Genomic DNA, 13,336 nt, shown 5'->3' with positions numbered 1-13,336 from the left:
GTTGTACGCCTCACGCAAGTGCTCGGCTCTTTTCCTTTTTTTTACTTCACTCAAATGCCTGCTCCCTCTTCCTCCCTCCCCTCTTCCTCCCTCCCCTCTTCCTCCTCTCTTCCTCCCTCCCCTCTTCCTCCCTCCCCTCTTCCTCACTCCCTCCTTTGAGCTCCTGGCTTTACACAGGGCAGGTCTGTAGGATCAGGTTAGTTGGTCCAATATCCCTTCATTGGAGCTGGCCGTGGTTCATGTGCGTGTGGCTGCCTCGGTTTTATTCCAGAATGCCGGTGTTTTCCAGCAACCAGGCGCTCTTAGTGGGCTGCTTCTGGCCTGTGTGCCGGTAATGGGGATGGGAGGGGACCATGGGGAGATGGTGCCTCCATGGGGAGATGGTGCCTTCATGGGGAGGTGGTGGATGGGTTGTAACTGAAGCTCCTCTCACTGTAGGTTCATCGATGACATCCAGGAAATGATTGGGCGCCGGCCGTTCTTTCTCTACAAGTACTTGTGGAAATTTGTCTGCCCCATTATCATGGTGGCACTGCTCCTCGCCAGTCTGATCCGCATGTGTATGAAACACCCAACGTATCGAGCGTGGAATCAGGCCAAGGTAAGGTCACTCACTGCTTGCTGAATTATCTGGAGATATACCACCATTATCTGATATACTACCATTATCTGATATACCATTATCTGGAGATATACTACCATTATCTGAGATATACTACCATTATCTGATATACTACCATTACCTGGAGATATACTACCATTATCTGATATACTACCATTACCTGGAGATAAACTACCATTATCTGATATACTACCATTATCTGATATACTACCATTATCTGATATACTACCATTACCTGGAGATATACTACCATTATCTGATATACTACCATTATCTGAGATATACTACCATTATCTGATATACTACCATTATCTGATATACTACCATTATCTGATATACTACCATTACCTGGAGATATACTACCATTATCTGATATACTACCATTATCTGAGATATACTACCATCATCTGATATCAGAATCAGAATAACCTTTATTGTCATCCAAAAAAACAAGTCTTTTGGACGAGATTTTGTCACCCACAGTCCAACAATAAGAGCAATAAAAATAAGCAATTACACATACAATCACAAACCGACACAAAAAAAAGAGATATACTACCATTATCTGATATACTACCATTATCTGATATACTGCCATTATCTGATATACTAACATTATCTGAGATATACTACCATTATCTGATATACTACCATTATCTGGAGATATACTACCATTGTGTAGGAAAGAAATGCAGATGCTGGTTTAAATCGAAGGTAGACACAAAATGCTGGAGTAACTCAGCGGGTCAGGCAGCATCTCTGGAGAGAAGGAATGGGATATACTACCATTACCTGGAGATATACTTCCATTAACTGGAGATATACTACCAATTCCTGGAGCTATACTACCATTAACTGGAGATATACTACCAATTCCTGGAGCTATACTACCATTAACTGGAGATATACTACCAATTCCTGGAGTTATACTACCATTATCTGGAGATATGCTGCCATTACTACCATTTTACAAGAATGATCCCAGGAATGAGTGGGTTAACATATGATGAGCGTTTGACGGCATCTGAAGAAGGGTCTCAACCTGAAACGTCACCCATTCCTTCTCTCCAGAGATGATGCCTGCCCCGCTGAGTTACTCCAGCCTTTTGTGTCTATCTTCGGTTTAATCCAGCACCTGCAGGTCCTTCCTGCACATATATTAGAGACTCCTCCACACTCACCACATTCAAAACATCGCTGAAGTCTCACCTGTTCAGTACTGCCTTCAACCACTGAAGGTCACCTCACCTTCTGTCTCCTTTCTCTGTTCATTTATTTATTTACTTATTTATCTATTTATTCATTTCCCTATGTTCTCAAAATCTCTGTAAAGCGTCTTTGAGTATATTAAAAGCGCTATATAAATAAAATGCATTATTATTATTATTATTATTATATTAAAACAGTACTGTTTCCTTACTTTGTCATGTTGCTTCTGGTGCCAATGGAAAAGAAGGGTTTAATTTACTGCCTGAAAGTGTGGTGGAAATACAGAACCACGTGGAATGCAGAGCACCAAAATACACCATTAAGTCAATGTATTAGTGTCAACATTTATTGTCATCTTGAGCCCCTTCCCTTCACCGTTCCCTTTTCATAGTGATTGAACTCTTCCTGGAAATGCTCTAATCCAGGCGTGCCTTAGTGGAGATGGAGCTGGGAGATAGACAATAGGTGCAGGAGTAGGCCATTCGGCCCTTCAAGGCAGCACCGCAGATGTTTGAGTTTAGTTCATTGTATTGTCACCTGTGCCGATGTGTTGTTAGTTTAGAGATACAGCGTGGAAACAGGCCCTTTGGCCCACCGAGTCCACACCCACCATGGGTCACCTGTTTTGCACTAGTTCTCTGTTACCCACTGGGGGCAATTTACTCAAGCCAATTAACTGACAAACCCGCACGTCTTTGGGACGTGGGAGGAAACCGGAGCACATTGTTCCATCACACCAGATCTTCCCATGTAACGGTTGCCAAATTCACTCACATTTCATTTCTGCAGCAATCTTCTGGAGTTTTGTTGAATTTTGAAAGAGGAAGATCACCCGATTATGCAGGGAAAAAAAGCTCCATGGTACAGTTTCCTATTTAGTTTACAGCGCAGAAACAGGCCCTTTAGCTCACGGGTTCGCACCAACTGTGGCACGGTGGCGCAGCGGTAGAGTTGCTGCCTCACAGCGAATGCAGCGCCGGAGACTCAGGTTCGATCCTGACTACGGGCGCCGTCTGTACGAAGTTTGTACGTTCTCCCCGTGACCTGCGTGGGTTTTTCCCGAGATCTTCGGTTTCCTCCCACACTCCAAAGACGTACAGGTACGTAGGTTAATTGACTGGGTAATATGTAAAAATTGTCCCTAGTGTGTAGGATAGTGTTAATGTACGGGGATCGTTGGGCGGCGCGGACCCGGTGGGCCGAAGGGCCTGTTTCCACGCTGTATCTCTAAATCTAAATCTAAATCTAAAAAAAATCTTAAACCAGTGATCACCGGTTCACACTAGTTCTATGTTATTCCACTTGGCACTATGTTATCTCAGGTGGCCAACAGTCCCGTGTTAGCCGGGACATCCGGTATTTTGGGCTAAATTAGTTTGTCCTGTACGGGACCCGCCCTTGTCCCGTATTAGTAGGGTTGCCAACTTCCTCACTCCCAAATAAGGGACAAAGGGTGACGTCACCGCCTCGCACCCCACGTGACCTCACCCAGCCAGCAGCTACGTGCTCCCGCTCCACCAATGGATGCCGCCCGGGCCCACTTCCTGTTCAGTTCAATCCCCACACATCAACACTATCCTACACACAATAGGGACTATTTACACTTATACACTTGTATCAATTCAATTAACCTACAAACCTGTGCGCCTTTGGAGTGTCGGAGGGAACCGAAGATCTCGGGGGAAACCCACGCGGTCACGGGGAGAAAATACAAACGCCTTACAGACAGCAACCGTGGTCAGGATCGAAACCCCGGTCTCCGGCGCTGTGAGGCAGCTACACTACCCGCTGCTCCATCGTGCCATCCTTATATTTCAGGTTTTGAATATCTGTACAATAGCTTCTTTCTAACACCTTTTCAACTGTGTGTGTTGTCAGGCGGAGGAAGAGTTGCTGGAGTACCCAGGCTGGGCGCTGGCCATGATGATCCTCCTGATCGTGGTGGCCTCCCTGCCCATCCCGCTGATGTACGTCAGGCAGGTGCTGCTGGACAGGCGTAGCAGTCGCCGGGCCTACTTGGAGTGCGCCTACATCGGGGCCGACGCTGGAGACGAAGCCTCCTTCCCCCACAGCGGCAACGCCAACGAGGCGGCGGGGCAGAACGGGTACCTGAAAGTTGAGACGGAGGAGGGAGGCTTGGAGAGGACGGAGCTGCTGTCAGACGAGGAGGAGGAGGAAGAGGAGGGGCAGGAGGAGGAAGAAGTGTTTGAAATGGACGACATGTCACAAGATAAAAACTGCAAGGCGGATTTGAAGTAACTCCCGTGGAGTTTGCGCGGTCTCCGACACTTTAAAGGCCTTCCTATTTATTAAAAAAACAAATATATGATGCAAAAATTTGAAACACCACCAGCCGTGGGAGTTGGTCTGGGTTGGGGGAGTCTCACGGCGGATCTGGTTGGGTCCGTAGCTGAGTGCCCTGGCCAGCAGGGTCTTCTCTCTCTCTCTACCCGTCACACCTGTCCATCCCACGCAGCGTCTCCCCGTGTAACGGGTGGCTAATTCACTTCACGTTTCGCCCCTGCAGCGGTCTACTGGAAATTAAGTTGTACGTTGGATGTGGAACATCACCGATTATGCAGAGGGAGGAAAAAATAATACTCCTCGGTACAACGAGAGTGAGTTCCCAAAGGGAAGTAAAACTTGTAAAATGTCTATTGTTATTAGTTTAAAGGGGCTGGGAGGGAGGGAGGGCAGATGGGGTACAGGCAAGGGTGACCTGGGGGAGAAGGGAGGGGATAATGAGTCAGTGGAACGCCTGCTAATGGATCCCATGGCGAGGGATTGCGAAACTCAAATGAAACACTATTTAGTTCAGCAATTAGTTACAGGAGCAGACAACGAGGGATGAGAAGAGATTCTGGGGTCACCCATGGAAGAGGAACAGAAGGCAGGCTTGGTCAGAGGTGAGCAGCGAGCTGTTGGCAGCTTGCGATGTATGTCATTCTAGATTAAACTGCAGATGCTGGTTTAAATCGAAGGTAGACACAAAATGCTGGAGTAACTCAGCGGGTCAGGCAGCATCTCTGGAGAGAAGGAATAGGTGACCTTTCGGGCCAAGACCCTTCTTCAGATTGATATCAGGGGAGGGGCGGGACAAAGATAGAATGTAATAGAATGTATCTCCCACTAGTCTTCCTGTCCCCCACTACATTCTATCTCGGTGCAGACTCGGTGGGCCGAAGGGCCTGTCTCCGTGCTATATCTGTTAACAGAACTAAACTAAAACAAAATCTTTATCACGCTCTTGCATTTAAATCTAAATTATGTGCGTCACAAATGGCAAGGGACCAAGTAATTAGCCCCATTGAACCCCTACTGATATCCGATCAGTAACAGTGATCAATAAGTGGCCCACACACACTTTCTGCATCTGAACCAATTTTGGATTGAATTTGCCTCTTTCCACCCAATCCCGAGGGTCTTCACTGTGAGCCACAGGCCATCGTTATGTGAAAATATACATCGGCCGCATCAAACCTGTTGACCGCATCCACCCTTGTTTGTTTCCTCCTCAAAAGGTGCAAGCAAGTTTGTCTTAAGTGACCTTCCTTGACAATCTCCTCTGATCTAGAATGATCCGTCACTTTCTAAATTCTCACTTTCTAATAAGAGTCTTACAGCATGGAAGCAGGCACAACTTGCCCATGCTGACCAAGATGTCCTATCTATGCTAATCCCACCTGCCTGCATTTGGCCCATATCCCTCTAAACCTTTCCAATCGATGTACCTGTCCAAATGTCGTGTAAATGTTGTTACAGAACCTGTCTGAACTACCTCCTCTGGTGGCAGCTTGCTCCACATACCCACCACCCTCTGTGTAGAAAATATTTGCCCCTCGGGTTGTTATTAAATCTTTCTCCTCTGAACCTTAAACCTATGCTCTCTGGTTCTAGATTCTACTCTGGGTAAACGACTCACCTTATCATTCAGTGTAGGAAAATAACTGCAGATGCTGGTACAAATCGACGGTATCACAAAATGATGGAGTAACTCAGCAGGTCAGGCAGCATCTCGGGAGAGAAGGAATGGGTGACGTTTCGGGTCGAGACCCTGCTTCAGTCTGAAGAAGGGTCTCGACCCGAAACGTCACCCATTCCTTCTCTCCCGAGATGCTGCCTGACCTGCTGAGTTCACCCTAGCATTTTGTGACACCTTATCATTCATGCACTCACCTTATGTATTCACCTTATCCGTTCCCCTCACGATCTTATACACCTCCATAAGATCGCCCATGTGCTTCCTGCGCTCCCAAGGAATAAACTCCTAGCCTGCCCAACCTCTCCCTGGAGCTCAGGCCTGCAAGTCCCGGCAACATCGTCGAGAATCTTCTCGCCACTCTCCCCAGCCTCACGACACCCTTCCTCTAGCAGGGCGGCCAAGACTGAACACAATACTCTCGCTGCGGCCTCACCAATGTCTTGTACAACCGTAACGTTACATCCCGACTTCTATACTCAACACCCATCGCTCGCTGCCCTTCATTGACTGATGAAGGTCAATGTACCGAAAGCATTCTCAGCCCACCTGTGACACCATTTTCAGAGACGTAGGCAGATATCGATTCCATTAACTTGCCCACCTGTAATGTTGAACCACAGACCTGTAATATGCAGCTTTTCCTGGACACTAACTCTCTTTCCCATTGATAATGACCTCCGAGATCTCTTCTACGTTCGCCATCGGATTCTTGACCTCTGCATTGTGGTTCTGGATCTTTGAACTATGCTGGCAACACAGAAATCTTGCTCTTCATGCTGTGTAGTTGGTGAATGGTGCTGGATCTGTGTGTCAGAGCACAGCTTTAGACTCTTGCTAAATAGCCGGCGTATGGTGAAATGTGCAAAGTTACCATGTGCTTCTGGATCAATATGCTGAGTCGTCAGAAACGGTGCTAAATCTCTTTGCTGTAACGTCAGCACACAGTTTAGGGTCTTCATTGGTTGCGATTAGTACATGGTTCTCGATCTCTGTTTCACTCCAGGGTTTTAGTTGGTCCAGAGTTCTAGATCGTGTATGGTGCAACCAGTTAATGCTGCTATCTTTCTATTCTGAGGAGCGCTAGATTTCCACACACTCTGCAGCGGGTGTGATTCTGTCGTTCACTGTGGTCTGATACTCCTCCACACCTGTACTGTGTAGGCTACACAGTGCAATCTGAACTTGATTCTAGATCTCCAGAGTGGTCCAAAGTGCGAGATGATCCTCGGCCTTTGTGCAGTCCGTCTTTTCGTATCCCGTGCCTGTGCAGTTCTTGATGTCTGCATCGTGCCATTGGCATCAGGCTGTACAGCTTCGTGCCGTGTGGTGAGGGCACAGTTCTGGATGCTGGTTTAAATCGTAGACACAAAATGCTGGAGCAACTCAGCGGAACCGGCAGCATCTCTGGAGAGAAGGAATGGGTGACGTTTCGGGTTGAGACCCTTCTTCCGACTGAAGAGTCTCAACACGAAACGTCGCCCATTCCTTCTCTCCAGAGATGCTGCCTGTCCCGCTGAGTTGCTCCTTCGATCAGAAAGCACTTATTCTACAGTGGCCCCAAGGGCTGAATTTTATTATTGGTGACAAATAGTGTTACACATTCAAGGAGTTAAAGTATTGCTGAATATTGTGTAGGTGTATGCTGTAGTTGTCAGTGTGCTTGTGTATGTGGTGTGCATGTATGTGCGTGTGTGTATACAGATGCTAGTCCAGTTAGCTATTGTTAATTGTGAATCCAATTCTCTCTTCAAAGCTTCAGAAAACAGAATCTAATTTATCACCAGGGGGTCTGGCTTTTTTTACACAGTTAATGTGAAGAGCTGCCAACTACCAAAAGTAATTATTGACAAGACAGGCTTGCATTACTTTGTGTTATCTGTTACTTGACCCCGTTAATAATAAAATTCTTACTATTTTTGAACAAAGGTGCATGGAAAATAAAGCATTACATGTGCAAGCAGCTAAGTTGTGATTTTTTAGTTACAGGCAACCCTTCCCACGTCACAGCTGCTTGAGTAACATCAATTCGCCCTAACACAATTGGTACTTTTTATCTGTCACTAATAAAGGTTCAGTGAAATTCTTTTCTGTATACATTTCAGTACAAGTATCACTATACATGCTTCTCGGCTTACGATGTTTCGACTTGCGATAGTTCGACTTTGCGATGGTGCAAGCGGTAGCGACCTGTAGCGAGCCGCCGCTCGCTTCCGGCCACGTGTAGACAATGCATTTCCACTTACAATACCTTCGGTTTCCGATGGGTTTCTCAGAACGGAACCCCATCAGAAGCTGAGGAGCGCCTGTACATAAGCACTGAGATACATCGTAGATAAGCATCTCAGATACAGTACAAGTGTACAGTTGCAGTACACTGAGACAGTGTACAGAGTCGCCAGTTTGGCACCATCTTCGAGTCCCAGTTGTCGTAAGTGCAGGCTCTTGGCCTGACCGTGAAGGCCCGTTGCCATGGCGGCGTTGCAGGGTCGGCCTGGCCAAGCGTAGCCGTGGTGTCCTCCACCGCTGTAGGCCGCGTCCGGTCCAAGCGATCGGTGTCCTTAATGCCAGCTGCCAGAGCCGACAGATCATGATCCCAAAATTTGACGTATGGCATAAAATTCACTCTCGCGGAATGTGTGGGTATCTCAATGGAGCAGTGGGTAGAGCTGCTGCCCCACAACGCTGGGCAACCGGGTTTGATCCTGACCTTGGCTGCTCTCTGTGTGGCAGCTCATTCCATACACCCACCTTTGTGTGAAAAAGTTACCCTTCAGGTTCCTATTAAATCTGCCCCCCCCCCCCTTCCCCACTTTAAACCTAAGTCCTCTGGTTCTCAATTCTCCCACTCTGAGTAAAAGACTCATTCACTTATCTATTGCATTCACCCTATCTATTTCCCCAGATGATTTTATACATCATAAGAAGATCATAAGAATAAAGTCCTACCCTGCCCAACCTCTCACTCAAGTCCTGGCAAAATCCACAAAATCCTCTCTGCACTCTCTCCAGCTTAAAGACATTCTCTCTGCAGCAGAGTTACCAAAACTAAACACAATACTCCAATTCCTGCCTCAACAACGTTTTGCACAACTATAGCGTAACATCTCCAAAGAGGTACAGGTTTGTGGGTTAATTGGCTTGATAAATGTAAAAATTGTCTATTGCATTCCCTAGTAGTAGAATTGTGTTAATGTGTGGAGGGTCGCTGGTCGGCGTGAACCCGGTGGGCCGAAGGGCCTGTTTCCGCGCTGTTATCTCTAAACTAAACTAAACTAAAAAAATACGAATCCCATTTTCTATACTCAGTATAGAAGGCCAATGTACCAAAAGCATTTTTTCGCTACCCTATCTGCCAGTGATGCCACTTTCAGGGAACTATCTACCTGCATGCACCTCTAGAGAGGTATTTACATTCTGTGCATCTCAATTTCATTTATATCAAATGTTGCGCCCAGATCAGAAAAAAGGTTCACGCCCAAAACATCATCAGTCTCAAGATAGACACAAAGCGCTGGCGTTACTCAGCGGGTCAGGCAACATCTCTGGAGAAAAAGGATAGGTGACGTTTCAGGTGGGGACCCTTCTTAAGACCCGAAATATTACCTATCTTTTTTCTCCAAGAGAGGTTGCCTGACCCGCTGAGTTACTTCAGCACTTTGTGTCTATCTTTGGTATAAACCAGCATCTGTCTATTTCCCTCCACAGATGCTGTCTGACCTGCTGAGTAACTCCAGCACAAGCTTCCAGCACAGAGCCATGGAGTGATACAGTGTGGAAACAGGCCCTTTAGCCTAACTTGCCCACACCGGCCAACATGTCCCTTCAGCTACACTAGTCCCACCTGCCCGCGTTTGGTCCATATCCCTCCAAACCTGTCCTCTCCATGTACCTGTCAAAACTGTTTCTTAAACGTTGGGATAGTCCCAGCTTCAACTACCTCCTCTGGCAGCTTGTTCCATACACCCACCACCCTTTGTGTGAAAAAGTTACTCCTCAGATTCCTATTAAATCTTTTCCCCTTCACCATAAACCTATGTCCTCTGGTCCTCGACTCCCCCACTCTGGGCAAGAGACTCTGTCCATCTACCCTATCTATTCCTCATGATTTTATACACTTCCATAAGATCACCCCTCATCCTCCTGAGCTCAGGACGGCAGGAGAAGAGAAAAGACATTCTAGCCTTCCATCACAGTGAGGAGGTGACTGGAGGAGACTCAACTGTGATGGATGTTTCTTTTTTGTTTGGTGTTCATATCATATCATATATATACAGCCGGAAACAGGCCTTTTCGGCCCTCCAAGTCCGTGCCGCCCAGCGATCCCCGTACATTAACACTATCCTACACCCACTAGGGACAATTTTTACATTTACCCAGCCAATTAACCTACATACCTGTACGTCTTTGGAGTGTGGGAGGAAACCGAAGATCTCGGAGAAAACCCACGCAGGTCACGGGGAGAACGTACAAACTCCTTACAGTGCAGCACCCGTAGTCAGGATCGAACCTGAGTCTCCGGCGCTGCATTCGCTGTAAAGCAGCAACTCTACCGCTGCGCTACCGTGTTGGTTTATGATTGTGTGTGTTATTGCTTATTTTTATTGCTCTTATTGTTGGACTGTGGGTAATCTTTCAATTCACTGCGCATTTATGTGTATGTGACAAATAAAATTGACTATTGACTATCAACCTCTCCCTGTAGCTCAGAACCTCGAGTCCTGAAAACATCCTCGTAAATCTTCTTAGTACCCTTTCCAGTTTGACAGCATCTGCAGTGTCTTGTGTCACCACACCCAGAACTTGTTGGATTACTGTAATCTGCATTGCCATCTGCACTTCAGCACACTACGACCCTTGTACTGATGCCATGCTAAGTCCAATGTGCTTTTTTATTTTTGTCGTGACCTAGAACTGGATTCAGTGCCAGTGTATTGTGAGCACTATGCCAAAGGTGCCATAATGATGCAGGTGTCATAATGATGCAGTGTATTGTGAGCACTATGCCAAAGGTGCCATAATGATGCAGCGGTAGAGCTGCACCTTGGCGCAGCGGTAGAGTTGCTTCCCTGGTTCGATCCCGACTACGGGCGCTTGTCTGTACGAAGTTTGTACGTTTTCCCCGTGACCACGTGGGTTTTCTACGATTTCCTCCCACACTCCAAAGAGATACAGGTTTGTAGGTTAATTGGCTTCGGTAAAAAATTAAAAAAATTATCCCTACCGTGTAGGATAGTGCTAGTGTACGGGATGATCGCTGGTCGGTGCGGACTCGGTGGGCCGTAGGACCTGATTCCGCGCTGTATCTCTGAAGTCTAAAGTGTAACTCGCCCTGCTATCAGAGTAACTGCCCTCACAGTGCAGCCGGTTAGGTGAAGTGGTCACAGAATTACGAGCAAGATTTAAGAATTTCAGATTATCTAGTGGTGCCAAACATTAGTGTCAGATATTTTAGCAGATATTTCAGACTGTCAGATGTTAATTTTTTTTTTAAACCCAAAAGGTACTAGAGGACACATGGAACTGCAGATGCTGGAATCTTGAGTAAAAACAAAGTGCTGGTGGAACTCAGCGGGTCAGGTAGTGTCCAGGAAATGGAGAGATAACATTTCAGATCGGGACCTTTTAGTCCTGACCCAAAACATTACAAACAAAAGAACTGCAGATGCTGGTTTATACCAAAGTGCCAGACCCGCTGAGTTACTCCAGCACTTTGTGTCTATCTCTGACCCAAACCATTGTCCAATTTGGCTCCAAGATTCTGCCTGATCCACTGAGTTCCTCCAGCAGTTTGCCGTTGATAAAGGGGAACACCATCTTTTTAAACTTACTTTTCTTGCATGTTAAGTGACATTATAATAAATTTCCCAGTGAATCAGGTAAGTTTAAAGGAAGCATGGGAAAGGGAACCCTGGACAATTGAAAAGGAACCTTGGAAGGTCGGAAAAGTTGGAACAAAGGCTGGAGATAAGAAAGGAAGGTGTGAGACAGGTTCAGAGTTGTGGATTGTAAAGCCAGAGGGAGGAAAGTAGCAGGGGGGGGTGGGTGGGAGGACTGGATCGGGGAGAAAAATAGGTGGGACAAAGGGGAGTGGAAGGGGGCAGGGTTTGTGAGAATCATAGAGTCATACAGCCTCGATACAGACCCTGTGGTCCAACGTCCATGCCAACCAACATGTCTGCCTGCGTTTGGCCCATATCCCTCTAAATCTATCCTATCCATGTACCTGCCTAAATGTTTCTTAAACGTTACGATGGTACCTGCCTCAACTACCTCCTCTGTCAAGAAGGGTCTCGACCCGAAAGGTCACCTATTCCTTTTCTCCAGAGATGCTGCCTGATCCGCTGAGTTACTCCAGCATTTTGTATTCCTCCTCCGGCTGCTGAATCCGTACACCCACCACCCTTTGTGTAAAGATGTTACCCCTCGGGTTCCTATTATATCTTTTGTGAAAGGTTATCTAAAATTGGAAAATTCAATATTGACCATTCACCATTCCCAGTATAGCTCAGAACATGAATTCAAGGCAACATTCATTTAAACCTGTAAGTCAAGTCAAGTTTATTTGTCACATACACATACACGATGTGCAGTGAAATGAAAGTGGCAATGCCTGCGGATTGTGCACAAAAAAGAATTACAGTTACAGCATATAAATAAAGTTAATATAGAGAAGACAAAATTTTAGTCCCTGGAGTTATAAAAGTTAACAGTCCTGATGGCCTGTGGGAAGAAACTCCGTCTCATCCTCTCCGTTTTCACAGCGTGACAGCGGAGGCGTTTGCCTGACCGTAGCATCTGGAACAGTCCGTTGCTGGGGTGGCAGGGGTCCCTCATAATCTTGCTTGCTCTGGATCTGCACCTCCTGATGTATAGGTCCTGCAGGGGGGCGAGTGTAGTTCCCATGGTGCATTCTGCCGAACGCACTACTCTCTGCAGGGCCATCCTGTCCTGGGCAGAAGGAACTGCAGATGCTGGTTTACACGGAAGATAGACACAGAATGCTGGAGTAACAGCCTGTCAGACAGCATCCCTGGAGAAAAGGAATAGGTGATGGTTCGGGTCGAGACCCTTCTTCAGACCCCGTCCATAGTAAAGTTGAGGGAGTGGGGGCCTGGAAAACAGATGTCATTAAAGAGACAAAGGGCGTGGTGACGTGTCTTGGACACAGTGTGGTAGAGATTGGACCAGGGATGGAGTCAAGGTGCGTGGAAATCATTAAAGCGGAAACAGTGAGTTTGCTGGGGCAGTTCTGTTTATGGATTTTGGGGAAAAGTTCTGATAGGTCTTGAGCCGAACCATCATCACACTCCTTTTCTCCAGAGTTGCTGCCTGACCTGCTGAGTTACTGTGTCTATCTGTAGACAGATGATGTTTTGGCTGTGAACATTTCTTCAGATCCACGCCTTCTTTGAGAGTTAGACACAAAAAGCTGGAGTAACTCAGCGGGTCAGACAGAATCTGTGGAGAAAAGGAATGAGGTGACGTTTCGAGTAGAGACCCTTCTTCAGACTGCAGGTGAAGGT

The 13,336-nt window shown here is 46.7% G+C and overlaps 1 protein-coding gene across 6 annotated transcripts in view; it reads left to right on the top strand.

Moving 5' to 3' along the window:
- The window catches only part of LOC144611533 (sodium-dependent neutral amino acid transporter B(0)AT2-like), a 42,475-nt gene extending 37,972 nt beyond the window's left edge, over positions 1-4,503 (top strand). For all 6 annotated transcript variants that reach the window (XM_078430677.1, XM_078430674.1, XM_078430676.1 and 3 more), the window contains 2 exons: positions 439-601; positions 3,710-4,503. In XM_078430677.1, the coding sequence (XP_078286803.1) occupies positions 439-601; positions 3,710-4,090 (544 nt within the window). In that variant the 3' untranslated portion in view covers positions 4,091-4,503. The remainder of the gene's footprint in view (positions 1-438; positions 602-3,709) is intronic.
- Positions 4,504-13,336: the final 8,833 nt, after the last annotated feature.

Source organism: Rhinoraja longicauda, chromosome 40, assembly GCF_053455715.1.
Source record: "Rhinoraja longicauda isolate Sanriku21f chromosome 40, sRhiLon1.1, whole genome shotgun sequence".
Lineage (NCBI taxonomy): Eukaryota > Metazoa > Chordata > Chondrichthyes > Rajiformes > Arhynchobatidae > Rhinoraja > Rhinoraja longicauda.
This window is presented reverse-complemented; position numbering and strand designations above follow the sequence as displayed.